Source organism: Echiichthys vipera, assembly GCF_963691815.1.
Source record: "Echiichthys vipera genome assembly, chromosome: 4".
NCBI lineage: Eukaryota > Metazoa > Chordata > Actinopteri > Perciformes > Trachinidae > Echiichthys > Echiichthys vipera.
This window is the reverse complement of record NC_139829.1, coordinates 29,882,853-29,900,705: the sequence shown is the minus strand read 5'-3', so window position 1 is coordinate 29,900,705 and position 17,853 is coordinate 29,882,853. Positions and strand designations below refer to the sequence as shown.

Here is a 17,853-nt window from a genome sequence, read left to right as displayed (position 1 = left end):
TGTTTGGATCCATATTTGTCTTTGTTTGGCTTGAATTAAAAGCAATATTATTATTTCTGTGTGTCACTTGACACCCTGGAAAACACCCCAAACACTTGAAACTGAAGTTAACAATGTGAATGAACTTATATCCCTTTTATGTTCTTCCAACCTTGTTTAAAGAAAAACAACATTTTCAGAGTCAACTCTCGCGTAAAAGACTTGAGCTTGCAGCCCCTGGTGTTCCAGACGAACCCGGGGCAGGAGCAGCTCTGTCTGGGCTTGGACAGCTCAAAAATGCAAACGCATATAAAAGCGCATAATTTACTGGAAAAGTGGCGCAATTCGAAGCCGGACATTGCAATGACGTTGGAGTTGAATTCAAATGACTGACACGGTCTTATTGAAATAAAACATCCAGTGCAGAGCGCAGACGCTTTTTTCCTAGTGGTGCAGGGGAGGCGTGGATCTCGCTCACTTTTGACATTCTCGTAGCACCAGTCGCTTCTCCTCAAGGCAGGACTCAGATGACACCACCCCGCCACAGCCCGGAGGAGAAACGAGGGAAGATCTCTCTCTCTGTGTTCTCTGCGGATGAACTATGTTTTGACACCAGGACGCGTTTAGGGGTTCGTCGACCGAGTCTGAGCACCGGAGAGCTTTTCGCCTCTTCACAAAAAGCCGTGGGAATACTTTAAGAACAGTCTACCCCCGAGACTCTCGCACCCACGGAGCGCCGGTAGCGGAATGTGAAAAACCCCATTTTGGTGCATGTTCCTCTCCATTGTGCGCAGCCTTCCCCTGCTTTCTGCGCGGTTGGAAAGCGGAGGAGGGACGCCTTTACGCGACTCGATCCCTCGCCTATGGACGACGGCGGTCCCCTCTCTCCAAAGGCGAATGCTTTCAGTATTGCCTCTCTGATTTCAGCTGCAGAGCAAGCAGGAAACGCGGTGTTTGACAAACAGAGCGCCGGCCTGGACAAGCCAGACCTGCACAGCCACAGTTCCTTTAAAATGCACTACAGCACTGTCACCCGGGAAATGGAAGGTAAATCAGTTTGTTGATGCCCATAGAGCTACTGTAGCATGCACTATAAGTCTCTGAAATGACACGACACCCGTACATCTGCTCGCGTAAATTGACATTTTTCAAAAAAGCACAATTGAAAGCAAAGTGAAAAAGCCACATATGGGTGCAACGACTGTTTAAAAAATGAATCAGAAACAGTTGGCCCACTATGGAAAATAATGCAAATGCAGTCCTAGTAGGTAAATCACCATCAGGGAGGAGAAGTCTGCACACAAGGCAGCCGGAGTTGGGAAAAAAAAAGTTTCCTATTCCAAAAACTCCAAAGCGTTGTATAAAACTTTAATTCGTGGACAGGATCAGATACATTTAAAATAAAGCCAAGGGGAGGAGGGAAGCACGGGCACCCTGGGAGTAATGGTAAAACAGACCATAATAAGCACATCCAGCTCGGAGGGAGGGGGGGTGTATATCCATTCCATAGATCTAATTGTCCAATAACGAGAAAGCAACAGTCACCTGCTGCTTGTTTGTTTGTTCATGCAGATCAGTGCGTGTTTACCCAGTAAACCGTTCACACTCCTCCACTCTGCCGGTCAGATCCGCTATTGTTTGCGAACGGGGGTGATGTGGGCGATACCCTTATCCAAAAGTTAAATGGGTGCCGGAAAGCCCATTAAAAAGGGGCGCACTTCTCTGTCAATCAGTCTCGTCCCAGGGCGAGGAAAGGCGCATTACCTGAAGTTCCTTATCTAAATAGAAATAAGAACCGGTTTTATCGCAAAGGGGAGGCCCTCCGCGTCAGATAAGAGAGGAGACTGGGTTGCAGTGTAACACACTGCAGCAGAGCACAACAGAGGCCGCTCAGAGCGCGAACGAGCCGAAGCGAAACACTATTTCACACGCACCCGAAGCTCGCGTCTGCGCGCATTTTACGCGAGCTCCGCCGTTTTGGGGAAACATTTTGGTCGCCATTCGGACGTTCGCTGTTTTAGAGCAGACAGACTCTGTAGCATGCTGGCAGTGGATGCAACCTCCGGGATTATTGAGCAGCCGAGACGAAAACTTTTAAACCGAGGGCGGTGCATTTGTGTGAGATCTTCACCTGGGGATCACTGAATCCCGCTTCTGCTTTACTGTCTCTCTTGTAACCGACTTACAGTGCACGGCATATTTAGTAAATACAGTTTTTTGGGATGATTTCAGCCATTTCCAGTCCGTGGCTGACGCAGCTGTCCCATTTTTGCGATGTTGCAGCCTTCACGACGAGCAGCCTGAGCAGCCTCAACACGCCGGGGGGCTACCACCTCTCTCCGTCCCCCGGGGACCCCTACAGTCAACATGAGTCCCACTTCGAGCCCTGCCCGGCCGCCCAGCACAACTACAACTACCCGGGCTCTAACCCGAGCCAGGCCCCGCCGAGTGACAGCGGGACTCCCAACTGCTCCTCGTCGTCCGCCAACTCCACGCCGAACGGCAAAACTATAGTGAAGAAGAACCCCAAAGTGGCCAACATTAACGTCCAGCTGGAGATGAAAGCTTTATGGGACGAATTTAATCAGCTGGGCACGGAGATGATCGTTACCAAGGCTGGCAGGTGAGCACAAACGATACAAAGTTACAATTAGAGCGCGTTATTGTACCAAAGAATAGGCCTATTAGTCCATATCCTGCCTAAAAGAGGAACCCTGGCATTAAAATATGTTTTATATATAAAAATAAATATTTTTGAGCATCTATATCGATGGCGATGATTCCAATTAATTTGCTTTATTTGGATATTTGAAAATAGTTGGCTACACATTAAGGACAGAATTAAGGAGTTTCATAAATTAATGAAATAAAAAAGCACAGTACTTTTTTTCCTATTGTGGTAGTTTTTCTTTCTTCAAATGGCAGATTTTTGGGTTCCTAAAATTGGCTTTATGCAAATAAAATATATTTAATTTAATTCTGCAGGTGAGTGATTTCAGGCCTGTTGGTGGAGATATTTTTATGTGCCTAGTTTGTGGATCTGTACGTGTGTGTGTGTGTGTGTGTGTGTGTGTGTGTGAGAGAGAGCTATAAACACCATGTTGATGCGATCCTGCTGCGTTTAATAGATCCAATAAGGATACCTGTGGCTCTCGGCGTGTTTCCTTAACAGTCTGTCTCAATTTTACGCACCGCTGTTATAGGGAACATTACGGTCTTTAATGTGTCACAGTCCCCACACGTGTGGAGGGAGATCAGCTGATATACGAGCTGAATTCACCCGCAGTCTTGTTTTTATTCAGGCCTCGACGAGTGTTACTATATTCCTAATTATAGGAGCGTCTGCATCTTTCTCCTTTCAGTCTCATAAAAAAATCAAATTGGAAACAGAAATTGCATGACAAAAATTTGGTTATGATTAGATTGATAAAAAAAAAGAAGAAAATTGTTAGATTTTGCCTTTTTTTAATGTGGAAAAGAGTCGCCATTTTTATTGTATATCAGAATGTAGGCCTACACGTTATTCCATCGCCTGCTTGTGGGGCAATAGTCTCACCAGCGTTGACCCCTGACCCTTGTGGACAGCCAATAAAATATTATACTAATATACACGTGTGTGCATAAGCCAATATTATTTTTTTTAACTCCTAAACGTGGAGCGTATAAGCGCCTCCAAATGCAACCCTACGTTTTCGTGTATTATAGTAATTTAAAGAGGCACGAGATAATTGATTTCATCCTAAAGAGAGGGTTGAGTTTCCCCGCTCTGCTGTCTGACAGGAGAAAGGGGATCTGCAGCGGGGCACTTTAGGAGCTCCTTCAGCCTCACCTAGCCACAACACTGACGTTAATTGAGCGTTGATTTTAGGTTCCCTTTCACTAACTCGGTGGATTACTCAACTTTCAACCGATGTGCTTTGGGGGATATGGATCTGCCCTACATAGGGACGTGCGGATGAGGCGCAGGGGGGAAATAAATGTTCCATGGGCGCTGACCGAGCGGCTGCTTCTGTGACAATAACTTACAGCGAAACCTCCTAAAGGGATTCAGTAGGAAGTGGTTGTTAATAAATGAACAGAGGTCACCGACATATCAGCATGCAGAGAGCACTGCCCAGATGTATTTGTCCCGCACAAATAGGCCTGAGATTCTGGATTTGTGTCCCTGTCGATCCTCGTGATAAAAAGTTCAAATTCAAAGCTGAACTCCATTGGTGCCACACCTCGCCCACGCAAATAACGCCGCTCTGCGCGCGTGTAACTATTTCCACTACGTGTCTGGAAGTCATCAAAACAGCACAGGAGAAGTTAAAACGTCTTGCCAGGAGTCAAAAAGGCATCAAACCCAAAGCTCCATTCGGATGAGGGAGAGTTTGATCCGGTTACGCACGGAGCGAACCGCGTCATGTCCAATAGCTCGAAGCCTCTGTCTTCTCGGTGCCCCCAGCCCGGGCCAAATGAAGCTCTGCAGGCCTGGAGCTGCAGGTCTCTCCCTATAACACGCGGGCTTTGGGAAAAAAATGCTTTGGCAAAATCATTTGTTGGCTCCTCTGGTGAATTGTAAATAATTCAAACAGTTGAACACAAACACGCACGATCCAGTTTATGAAAAGTAAAATATGCGCTCAAGCTCGCGTGGAATTTAAAGCCGAGATTAAACAGTTGCCTCTTTTCTTCCTTTTCTTAACCAGGAGAATGTTTCCAACTTTCCAAGTGAAAATATTCGGGATGGATCCCATGTCAGACTACATGCTCCTGATGGACTTCCTGCCCGTGGACGACAAGCGTTACAGGTATCACTTTTGGATGAATCCCGACAACCACGACACAGATCTGTCACTGCAGGACCGCAAAACACCGTAGAGTAGTCCGGGTTTTACTAAGTGTGCCAACCCACACCTGCACCGTTAAACTCCACAAGCAAAAGGGAAAAAAACAACAGTAAATAGATAAATATAAAATATAGGGGTTAATAGTTATCTATTAACCCCTATATATAATATATATACTAGATAATATATAATAAATACATGTATATACATGCATTCCTGAATTGGTGTTACTTTTTATATTTAAAAGTATATAAAAAAGTATATGTATATTTATATATGTAGGTCTATACATATTTTTATAATTAACCGATTCATACCCGCAATATATTAGTTATTATAAGCTCACATGAGATACATTTACTGCCATATTTTATTTATCATGGAGCCTTTTATAAATGTTATATAGTCTCATGGCTCAACACATGCATGGACATTTTGCATGTGTGTGTCGGCGACTTTTATCCACACAAATACCGTCTGACTTTGGGAAACCTTGTGTCTAATTAACTCTATTTCCTCGGTCTCACAGGTACGCCTTCCACAGCTCATCGTGGCTGGTTGCCGGTAAAGCTGACCCCGCCACACCGGGCAGGGTCCACTACCACCCGGACTCTCCGGCCAAGGGCGCGCAGTGGATGAAGCAGATCGTGTCTTTTGATAAACTCAAACTCACCAACAACCTGCTGGATGACAACGGCCATGTGAGTGAGCGTGCGACAGAAACCACGAGAACAAACAGTGCGAGGCCAAAGTTCCCCTGTGAGCAAAAACAGGAGCCTTATCACAACAACGGCTTCAGAAATCACTGCGCAAATAACTATTAAATACACAAGCATTGAATTGGCTGTGATGAGAATACGGGGAAGAGTAGGATATTCTGCCGACACCATCAGAAATATAATTAAAAATGGATAAAGTCAGCAGACCCAACGGGCCTAAATGTCCCAACATGGGGGTTATTTTTTTTATTCGCCCTCAAATTGATTGATCCGAGTGATTTAACAGTAATAAACATCCAGATGAGGCCAAAAGTCATTTGAAATCTACAAAACTGGCACTGCACCTCGGGATTCACTCCAAAACGGTGACGAGGAAGTGGAATATTTCACCACTGGAAACGACTTCAGCCCCGTGTGAGGGTTTCCGCGTGTCAGTGCATTGGTTGTGAAATCACAAAGCAAACAGCCGAGGTCTGGACCGGGGCTGTATTTGAGCAGATATTGAAAATAATGAGCCGTGTCTGCCGAATGGAAAAGTGGATATATATCAATAGATCATCGCGATCGGGACGTGCTGATGCATGACTGTCAGGTGGCATTTCTATATTTAGATACATGTCATAGTTTAAATGGCTCTGATCGCGCGTCTGCACACCTAACAGGAGCGCCAGGTCGTTTCTGCTCTGTTATATCCACAAAACACGCCTCCTGGACATGGTTGATACAGTAAATACGACATGTTAAGAAGCCAAATCACGTCGATGTCACACCATTTTATTCTATCCGGACTATTTATTTGCTTAATCCTCTTTATTATAGTCTTATAATAAAACCACCGGATGGAAAACAGTGTGACCTGGGAGCTAAGCCTCTATAGTACTTCAGTGCATTGTTGCATTATAATTATAATTCTATATGAATCCTCTGGTTTTTGTTTTTTTGCAGATCATTCTGAACTCCATGCATCGCTACCAGCCCAGGTTTCACGTGGTTTACGTGGACCCCCGCAAAGACAGCGAGAAATACGCCGAGGAGAACTACAAAACCTTTGTTTTCGAGGAAACCCGCTTCACGGCGGTCACGGCGTACCAGAACCACCGGGTAAGAAGACTTTATTACCCTGCGGTGTGCACAGACCCACAGCAGCCATGCGTGTGGGATGGGACCTGATTCTATAGGCTGTAACAGGCAGTGGACATGTTATTGAAGCATACAGTTAAACCATAAGAGGAGTTTACCACAGGGGAGGCCTGTGACAAGTTCGCTGTCGACTCGATTATTAATCGATCAAGAAATAAAATATAAGTCTGTGTTTTATAGGATTGCAATGCAAAAGTATTAAATAATTAACCAGTTGTGTTCAGTACAACAGTCGCTTCCAATGTGCGGTTTTTGCGCGTACTCTGCTCTGTGCGCGCAACTGTACTTTCTCTTTGTGCGCAGTCCCGGCTGTTTCCCATCAGGCTCCGCGTCTGTTTAGATTTACACATCAGTGCGTTTGGAGGTTATTCAGAGCGACGCGTAACGAGTGAAACGTTAGAATAAAAAATTCGGCTCCTCTCAGAGATTCACAAGTACAGGCCCGAGAGTCGGTGCGTTATTGAGTTTGTAATAACCACACGACGGCACGGTGACTTGGGGAATTAAATAACTCTGTTACATATGACATGTTTAATGAAATAACAGACAGAGACAGAAATGATTTTTATATCTGAAGCCCCGGTGGCTACAGCTGCGGTTATAGTGGGTCGTTTATGACACGTGACATGGGAACAAAATGACGCAATTGACAGAATTGAATTTGCTCTAAAATGATGAAGATGGTGACGATGGCAAAGGGGGGAAATGTGGCATATATAGTATGACTATGAACAATTATAATAATAATAATATAGGCTTGGTTTATCACTTTAAAATGTCCTCTAATTCACTTTAAATGGAAAATAAAAACAATAACCGAAGCAGGAATATATGATTGGGACTGCTTTGCAAGAATGTTTATCTACATTTGAGACATTATGTAAATGTTACAAAATAAATCATCTGTAACAAAATAAGCTCTGTGTTAACTGACATTTATATCAATCAATCAATCAATCCTTTATTTGTTAGGGACAGTGCACATTAATGAACAACGATAACAACACATCACTGTAAAAGTGCCAGATTATAGCAAAGATGCTAATTTGCATCTGTAGTCCCTGCTAAAAATAAATAGAAAAATACAAATACTACTAAATAAATAAATAAAATACAATAGAAGAGACAAGACACACCGCACAATACATGTGTCTTGTGTCTTGTGATATGAATCCTCTTGTGTTTTAAATATTATATATATATATATATATAATATACAGTGTCAATTCAATATAATTATATTATATATTGCTGTAACTGTCTACTCACATATTTCATTAAAGACAGCAGTGTGTTAACATGTGTATACTGTTTTCAAAGGCAGAAGGGATTTTCCATTTAAAATTGTCAGACCATAATGCTATATATATATACATATAGCTTTATGTTCATTATATACAGTATATATATATATACATAGCATAATGTTCATTATATACAGTATATATATATACATATCAATGTATAATTGTATTGAATTGACACGATATTTAATTGAGGACAGCAGTGTGTTAACATGTGTTTACTTTTTACAAAGACAAAAACAATTGTCCGACCATCGTGCCTCTCCCTGCTGTCCTTTCTAACAGGGATCAAATGAAATACCGTACTTTCCTAATACAGGAATGGAAAGGACACTGACGTGTGGCACGGGGGTTTATTTGATGTTGTGCTCTGAATTTCAGATCACACAGCTGAAGATAGCCAGCAATCCCTTTGCGAAGGGCTTCAGGGACTGTGATCCAGAGGACTGGTGAGTGTTTGCACTCGAACAATAGTGTGATTGGAACGATTCCACGTGGTGTAAAGTGTACAACAGAGCTGGGGAGCGTTTGTAAAATAGTTTTCGCTGTTTGTTTTATCTTACACAGGTGCCAGATGGGTGGAACTCTGCTTATAAAGGCAGCACACAATGAGTGCCGTGAAAGTTTTGAAATCACTGGATATAGTTTGGAAGTCAGTGGAGTGTGCTATTCTGTCGTTGACAAATGACTAGACACTCTCATAACTATAACACTAGAGTCAACCCCACCCATCTGGTACACCCAGGCTCAATGAGAGGACTTATCCAATCATCCAGCTCCGCAAATCATTTTTAATTTTTTTCTCCAGAGCATTAAATGAACCGATTACACTGAAATTTATGGGGATTTTTGATTATTTTTATGGGAACAGACCAATCACGTAATAGGTTGTTTCCATATGATGCTCGGTAAATCCGGGGCCTGTCAACGTGCGGATGTTCATTACACGCAACGGTGTAAACTCTTAAAATGTGCATTCGTCATTTTAATATTATAATAAAGAAATTATGCCTTTGACATTCATTAAAGGAGTGTGTAACTGAATCCTCTCTCCCTGCTCCAGGCCCAGGAATCACAGGCCAGGCTCTCTGCCAATAATGAGTGCCTTTGCCAGAACAAGAAACCCAATGTCATCTCCCCCTCAGCAGAACGGCACAGAGAAAGGTCTGCGCCTCGCTCTTTGTTTCATTTCAAAACTCTCGCCTGCTATCAAGCATGAAATATGCTCACATCAGGTTATTCAGACTTTAGAAATGTCTTCTTTTCTTAGATTGTTGGCATATTTCACCTCATTTCCTCTCCGTTTTCTGTCTTTCACTTAAGCACAGTGGTGTGTTTGCAGCATCAGGCTTTTCATTAAACATCAGATATCACCGAGTCATCCACTGCCGACATAAGAGACATTATTATGCTTTAAAAACACATTTTTTAAGGATTGAATTTTAAATATGGTTCCAGTGTTATGTGTCTTTCAATATATAGTATGATTATGTGCATGTGTACAGAGCATGTGTGTGTGTAAATGCATATACTGTATGTACACATGTACAAATATACATGTATATTATACATGTGTATTTGTACACATTTATGTTGTTTATGACCTTGTTTTTTACTATTATTGATCTGTTCTGTGATGTTCTGTTTAGCCTTTTGTTTTATTTGAGCCTAATTTCTGATTTTACTTCGTAACATCTGTTTTGAAAAGTTACATGTTTAGTTTAGCTGAAATAGTTTATTTCGAATATGTGGAAAAACAACATGATCATACATTAACGGGCAGTCATAAAGACATGTAATACTATTATAATTATTATATAACTGACCACAGCTTCCCAACACAGTTAAACCCTCAATGAAAATTTAAATTTCTTGACATGATGTTTCCATGGACTAGTTCAATAATAATTATTTCAGCTTTTAATTCAACTGTTGTAGTTTTGTAACTACTGTATGTTTATTTTTTATATAAAAAAACTCATATTTGGAATATAATTTGCAATATTCTGAGTGAAATGCATAATCTCATATACATTCAATATTTTAAACGATAATATATTCATATTGCATACGTGCATTTTGTCTACTTTTGCAAATAATATAAGAAATACTGCAAATTTTTGTTAAATGAGGATTCTTTTTATATATCAGTGCAACAGAAGCGCAGAACTGAACACATACACAGTTTCTAAAAAATATAAATAACCTCCCAGTACAAAGAATGCACATAACCGTGACTGGCTCTGACTTTCTCCTGTCTCTTCCTGCATAGAGGACAGTAGGCGGGAGTACGAGCGGGACCCCAGTGGCACGCCCATACACGCCGACCCGGCTCACCAACTCATGTCCCGGGTCCTCAGTCCCGCCTTGCCCGTCCCGGGAGGCCTCCACGGCGTCTCACTCACTAGTGGCCGACCCAGCCCTCCCCACGATCTTCGCCCAGACCCCCACTCTCTACCCCCGGACACCCTGCACCACCATCCTTACAAGTACCCCACCACCTATGAACACTACCTGGGAGCCAAGACTAGGCCGTCGCCCTATCCTTTACCCAGTATCAGAGGACACACGTACCACCACCACATGAACCCGGCCACAGCTAACATGTACTCAGCCACCAGCGGCCCCTCTAACTATGACTATGGGCCCAGATAATGACTGCTGTCCACCCGGGCTAATGGTGCTCAGCACTGTGGGAATGGAAACAGGCAGGAAAAGGCAACACAGTCCCGTCTATTGATGGCTTACGCAACCCGTGGGGTGCGTTCAAAGGCTGAAACTCTGCTGGATAAACCCTGTCATATTTATTTAAAGGAAATGCATCTTTGCGTTAAGCACGGGCACCTGCTCTGAGTCCTTGAAGAGGTCTGTTCTGACCTTTGAACCCGAACGGCAATAGCTCCACACCAGGGTACCTCTTACCTGAGCGGTGCAGACATTGAGCCAGAACACAGAGGAGACAGGAGGGACCTCTCCTTAACACGGACAATACCTTTGATCACAGACTGGAATTGAATTTTCTTTTTTTTTTTCGTGTTGGATGCACTTTTTGATTTGCCTTGTTTTTATTGCTTTCAAAAAAGCCATATGTTATATAGTCCATCGACCTTAGGTAGACCAGATGTTTGCATGTTGAGCTCATCAGAGAGGGTGTTGAAACACACCCAAATGTTTTTGTTTGAGATATAAAAAAAAAATGCAAGGTTTGATTTTGAAACGTTCTGAAAAACATCATGAGCCGCTCTGAGAAGCTTGTACTATGGCACTGACTTGCAGCAATTCAAAGTAAATAAACGGAGCAGAATGACTGTTCTGTACCTGTAAAATAAACATTAAATTCTTGTAATTCATAAAGAAAAAAAGAGAAATGTCTTTGAGCAGATCTTCCATTCAGAGCTCTGTCAGCCGCGTTGCACCGCTGAAGGGGGGAGGGTTAAAAAAACGTACCTCACTGATAGCATTGTTCTGTTTTCTCCGGCCGGATTTGCCCTGCTGAATCGGGTAGAGGAGTCCGCCGTTCCTGCAGTCATTGGAAGTCGGGACGGGGAGGCTGTCTAAACATTAGACTGCAGTACGGTTCAAATGTTGAAATCTGCACCTGGTGCTGAGAAAAAAAGCGTATTCACATAAATGCACTCATCGACCATACTCCATTCTACACACACATCCCTCTTGTGACTGGAATTTTCTGTTAGTCCTCCGCTCATTAACGAACAAAAGCTGCAGCTTAAGAGTTAATTCAAAATTGTATCGCTGCACTTTTTTTGCGAGATTTTCAAGAAAAAAAGAAAAATGAGTTCTTTAAACTATTAGGGGGATACAATAGTTTCAAGTAATTAGAATATTATATGATTTAATGAACATTTAATACGCATTTGCAATCACACTATTGCACAAATCATGACATTTAAAAGAAAATAATCTGAATTTGCGGATTCAAAAACCTACGGGCAAGAAAAAAATCCCCTCATGTCATACAAACAAAAAAAGGCAGCATTTACATCCACCCTGTCCCCAAAAGGATATCATTGCTCATACTTAATGGGACAGTTGGGTGATATTTTAAGAGTGTCACCGTCTCCTATCTGTGCAGCCATTTCCATCTCCTATTTGAAGTCCTGCGAGGAATGCTTTGTTGTCAAGGTTAATCTCGTTCTCTCGGGAGGGTGGGAAAGCCCTGCTTTGGGCCTTGTGCCTGTCACCATACAAAGGGAAACGTACCCTAATGATTCATTTCAATAATGTATTTTTTTCCTCCTTGAACCCAGCTGCCATTGAGCGGAGAGCAGGGGGGGGGGGAGGATGCCTGAGGCCGCCTGACCTCTGACTGTTTAATGGCTCGTAAAGGTGTCAAAGGTTAAATAATGTTTCCACTCATTTTAAACGCAGACTAATTGACTGTAGAATTGTTTTCTTGTTTGACTAAAGCGGTTTACCTCAGAACTGTATATCCAGTCAATATGGACAATGACGTCTTGACAGTTTTGATGGCCTGAAAGGTCAATCAATGCTTATTGGCCTGGTGAAAGAAATATAAACAGGCTATAGGTTGATATTTGACGAGCAAGGGTCAATTTCACTTTACTGTAGGCTAGCTAATTAATCCTCAGTATTCTGTCAATTTATTTAAAGGTCAGAGGGATTCATATAGTGTGTCTATTTTTATTTTTAGTCAGTCTACATTGTGCATTTCATTGCCTGGTTTGCTTTTTTTTCATATCTCCAACATGCTATGGAGTGACACCATCATAAACAGGCCAGAAAAAGCATTAGGTTACATTACTTTTGCTGATTTACTGCTGGTTTGTAACGTTACCCTAAATAAAGTTTTCTAAATTGAAAAAAAAATTGAGGTTACATTACAAATATAGAAGTTTTAAAAAAAAAGGTTTTAGCCCACTCACCCACACAAACAGCCCACACAGCCTGCACAGTGCAAGCGTCGGTACTCCATGTCCCCGTGCAGTCTGGTCAGGAAGCCGCCTGGTGTGGGCCGACGCCGGCATGCAGGTGCGGAGGAGCAGCCAGTTGGAAGCCCCAGCACCACGCGATCGTTGGGGGGTAGGAAGTGGGGAAACAGGGTCAAAAGGTGATATGCGGACTAATTATAGGTTTCACAACAAAGAGAAAACATCAGTACGGGTAATGAACGTCGGTTATGGTTTGCAAAAAAGGACAACTGTCAGTGAGTGCAATGAGGAACTGGTTCTGTTTTCCTTTTTTCAAGAGAGTAATTTAATAAAGTTTCTCCAGATTAATAGTAGGCCAACAATTATTATTATTTCCGCTTTGATACTTGGGTCAAAAGTACCATGCTCACAGGCTAAACCTGGGTTTAAATGCACTAATACACCCAGTTCAGTGGCATTAGTGTCTGAGGGCTTCACTACGAGGATCTACAGTAAAGGTTGCAGTGGTCAACTCCCTTACACAAGCGAATCACTACAGTGAACGGAGAAATTAGATCCTTTACTTGATTAAAAATATCAATAGCCTATTGAAGAAATGCTCAATCACAAGTAGCCTAATAGATCTGCAATGAAAATGCAACTTAAGTGATCTACTATAAGCAAAATGCACTTCACTTATTAAAAGTAGCACTAGTGTGTGTTACTAGTTCCTCTAGTTAGTGTTATTCTATCATAAGTCAGAGGATTATAATCAGGCATTATGCGGTTTTTATTATTGTCAAGGTGGACCTAGCACTAACTTCTATAGGCCCAGCTCACTGATAAGGCAGTGTAATCTATAATAATGCCTTATATTCATTAGCTCATTGTGCATGTAAAATCTTAATTTGTAAAGTTAACAAACTAAACAACATTTGCCTCTGAATCAAAGTGAACTGTAACGTAGCAATAAATGTAAATACTTGTAGAAACCTCCAGCTGAGTAATATACCTGAGACATCTCAACACTGCAATAAAGATCTCATTTTCTCTCACCACCTGCACTATTAACAGATGTCCAAACTGTATAAAATACCCAGCAATGAAAATGTTCTGCATATGTTGCACACTTAATAAACGGTGTCCCTGGTGTAGTATGCATCAGTGTGGGGGGACTTGACATTGAAGCCTGAGGCCGCCCTCGTTTTGTAACCCTGCCCTACAGTCTGAACAGGCTGAGAGCCTATAAAGCAACACAGGGGGGGTTTATTCTTATTCTTCTTTAATGAAGCTTAGTTTTATTGAATTAAGAGTTGTTTTTTTGTTTAATAGGCTGATATAAAGATACTTTAAATCTTTGTAAACTCAAAACTTGAAGTGATTTCTTTTGGTAATCAGAGAAATTGCGCCTACTGGAGGAATTATAATGAATTGCACCTCAAAATCAACTAATATTGTCAGTATGACGCCTGTATTTGCAAATATTCTCCACATTACATTTCTACACGTGCACCCTAATAGGCTCTGGCATACTTTCAACAGGCCTCGGTCATTTACATGGATCCTTCATGTAACGCAGAAGAAAAGAGCAACCTGTTTAAGCCCAGTTACATTCATGCACCCAGATGTCTCAAAAGGTGCCAAGGACCTGCTAGTGAAGTATGAAGAGACAGAGGATGGATGATGATGCGACCTGAGGCATCATTTGACACTCCGCTGCATCTGGAACATCTGTTGTGACAGGCCTGTTAGGGTCCCCATTGGTTTGCTTCATCATTCGTTGCTCTGGGTACATTTCTGCTGCTGCGCCTCACCCCACCTCCCTGCCTGCCGTTTCTGGGGGACAGTTATTAAAAACAAGCCACCAATGGGAGCGCTCCACCTAAACAACAGAACACGTGTTTCCCGTGGCCTCTCAACTAATACAAAAGGTACTACGGTTTACGGTGTGTATGAGGTTGCCGACGGACATTTTATCCAGAACATAAAAACACATCACTACCGCTGGGCGAGAGCTTTGATACATTTGTATTAAGTAACACTTGTAAAAATAAATAAAACCAATTTAACCGTGAGGCTGAACATGGCTAATACAGAAGGGATTGTTTTCTTTAAAGCAATTATTTTTAAACAATCAGACTCAGCGGGATGTCTTGCATGTCCATGAACCTAACGGATTATGTCCGATCCCAAAGCCAGGCTGACCTCTGACCTTTAAGGCCAAGGAAGACACACGTTAGGTGATAAGTGAAGCACGGGGTCTATTGTGCAGACGGTCTCCCTGTCCATTTATTGACTTCCTAAATGATCCATTATGAAGTGATTTACGAGGTCCACCACCACCCCACCAGGCACTTCTAAGGCCAGTGGGTTGCCGTCCGCTCCATTCAGCAGACATCTGCACCAATGGACCCGGCATTTGATTTATCAGAGAATGGACGGAAGCTGGCCCACGCCACCTCTAGTGTTTGTTCAAAGCCAACAGGAGAGTTAGGAAGCTGTTATGAATGCGAGATGTCACCAGAGGGGTCAGACAAAAGCTGGAGCTCCGCGGGGAACAAGGAAAACATGTCATTAAAACCAGGCACTTGGGAATTAAAGTTCTTATTCTATGTATTTTTTTTTAAATGGTGTCAAAGGGTATTAAACAAAATTCGAGTACAAATACAATTCATCCAAAACATGTTTGAACACACGCAAGAAAAAACAGCCAAAACTGCAGTTTCACACTGTTTCCAATGACGGTAGCGCCACAGCGAGGCCGCTTGTCTAGCAAATTACCTTGTCTTTCCTCTGTTCACTAATGATTCGTGGCCATTACGCTTGTCTGGCTCTTTGATTTCTCAGGCCTTTCCTGTACAGCACGATGAGCTTCTTAACTCCATCATCCCAGGAGACAAAGCCTATATGAAGCAGAACGTGGAGCGTTTGAAGACCCCGGCGTCTCGGCACAGTGTTGTAACAGATGAGCTCCCATGCTGCTCATTGACTCAGATATTATTAGAGACAGTGGGCAGAAAAACAACACCCCACTATTTTCTCTGGGACTTTCAAAACAAGACCCTCTAGCCTTGTTCTTGACATGTCAGTTTTTTAAAAAGGCATCTGTATTTGGCATTACAAGTTAAGTAAATGTAGAAGGGTCTTGTTTTGAAATACAAATGCTGCCAGTTCCTATTAAAAAAGGATTTTAAAGCATTATTTCTTTCTACTTATTTGAAATTCTTTAGCTTGGTGGTTACGTCAATGTCTTTTGATTACGGAAAAGGTAATACCTGTTAAGAAAAGAAAACCAGAGCATGTATAATGCTGACGAAGGAGAGCATCTGCAGATCAGCACCTCCCCTAAACCAACAACCCCTCTGTTCTTTATGTCCTTGCTGTGATTAACCTTGTTTGACAAATACAGCTCAGGTCAGGCTGGAGGGCTGTGCGTTAAGCTAAGACCTGCTAGAATAACAACACGAGATTACAAAGTCGCTCAGGTGTGTCGTATACCTCAGATTCAGGTTCACTGGAGCAAATCTCCCATCAGAAAAGTCAACACAATCACATAGCTGCGCAGAGCATCACAAAAGGCTGAAAAAAGTCAGCAAGTGGCTAATTGACTATTTGAAATATATCAGAGTGGCCTCGCATTTTAGGTCAGGATGTGTCTACCTGTCCGGCTCCCACAGATACACACAGGTACATACAAACAAACAATGGAAATGTATTACATAAAATATACACTCAAGTCAAGATTAGACCCTAAAGATGGTTTGGATCCTTTATGTAGATCATAAAAAACCTTTTTGGACTTTTTAATATCGCCACACAGATTTTTCAGACAATACATGCGTCTTCAGTCTTCAGTGTGTAATTTCTCTCACCAGAATAGACGCTGAACAAGGGAGTCTTGCCTGAAAACTCTACATGAGTGTCATGGTTATTCCCCACCTAACATACTGTGTGACCAGCTGGACCCAGGCGAATAGCACAGCATTAAGGCCCATCCTATCACTTTACAAACAAGCGCTCAAAGTTCTGGACAGGGAAACTAAGCTTTAGCATCATTGCAACATCCTGGGTAAACATAACTGGCTTGGTCGGGAAAATCTTTAAAACATGGCTGTCTCATTTTTAAGAATATAAATGGCAAGGCTCACCCACCACTCTGTTTGATTTCTTCTGCTGTATGAAAGTGCAGTCGAACCACAAGGTCCGCCCTAAAAGGGGATTGTGTAGGCCCTCTTTGGTCCAGTTCCTCTGGTAAACTGTGTTTCTCTGTGAAGGTCTCTAGACTTTTGAATGCAATACCAATACAGCCAAGGAACAGCACCTCCTGTCATACATTCAACCGCAATTTTAAGAAAGTGGCTTTAAACGATCAAAAATGTGAACACTTGATTGACCAACAGTTTGGTATGATAGTATTTAATATTATTGTTGTAGCTTTTGTTGTAGCTTTGTCCATGGTGGTGGGTAAGAATGTTTGTTTGGCTTTATTTATGTCTTAAATCTGTCAATTGATCACATGCCCTACTGTTATCTGTTTCTGTGTGTATTTTTTAGTATGTTTTTATTCTTTAAGTCTTCTGGGTCATTTTGGGTCATGAGCCTGCTGGCTGACACTGGCACATTTACGGAAATGTTGATCATCGTGCACTGTCCTTTAAAAGAATAAATGAAATAAAGCACTGAGCTACATGCTGTCACAACAAACTTAAAATCATGTCGATTTGGACAAAAGGTGGGAAAGTTTTTCTTTTTTTTTCCATTACCTCATTATTCCCCAATTCGCTAGATCCAGATGTCAAACCCCAGTTGCATACAGATGCTAATGTTTTTAGGAATGTAAACAACTGAAAAAGGGTAGTGTAGGTGCCACATACATATATTTCCCTTCTACTGTATCTTTCTATTCTTAGCTCATGTGAGACATGCGGTCAGAAGGTAGAAACCGTCTCTGTATAATAACACGACTCATGACAAAACATATTAGCCATTG

At 42.1% G+C, this 17,853-nt stretch overlaps 1 protein-coding gene across 1 annotated transcript; it reads left to right on the top strand.

Moving 5' to 3' along the window:
* Positions 1-471: 471 nt before the first annotated feature.
* On the top strand, positions 472-11,395 carry tbx1 (T-box transcription factor 1). The gene is made up of 8 exons (XM_083913205.1): positions 472-1,026; positions 2,212-2,602; positions 4,671-4,772; positions 5,341-5,512; positions 6,476-6,631; positions 8,356-8,423; positions 9,038-9,138; positions 10,247-11,395. The coding sequence occupies exons 1-8, from the start codon at positions 843-845 to the stop codon at positions 10,627-10,629; spliced, it is 1,557 nt and encodes a 518-aa protein (XP_083769331.1). The 5' UTR covers positions 472-842; the 3' UTR covers positions 10,630-11,395.
* Positions 11,396-17,853: the final 6,458 nt, after the last annotated feature.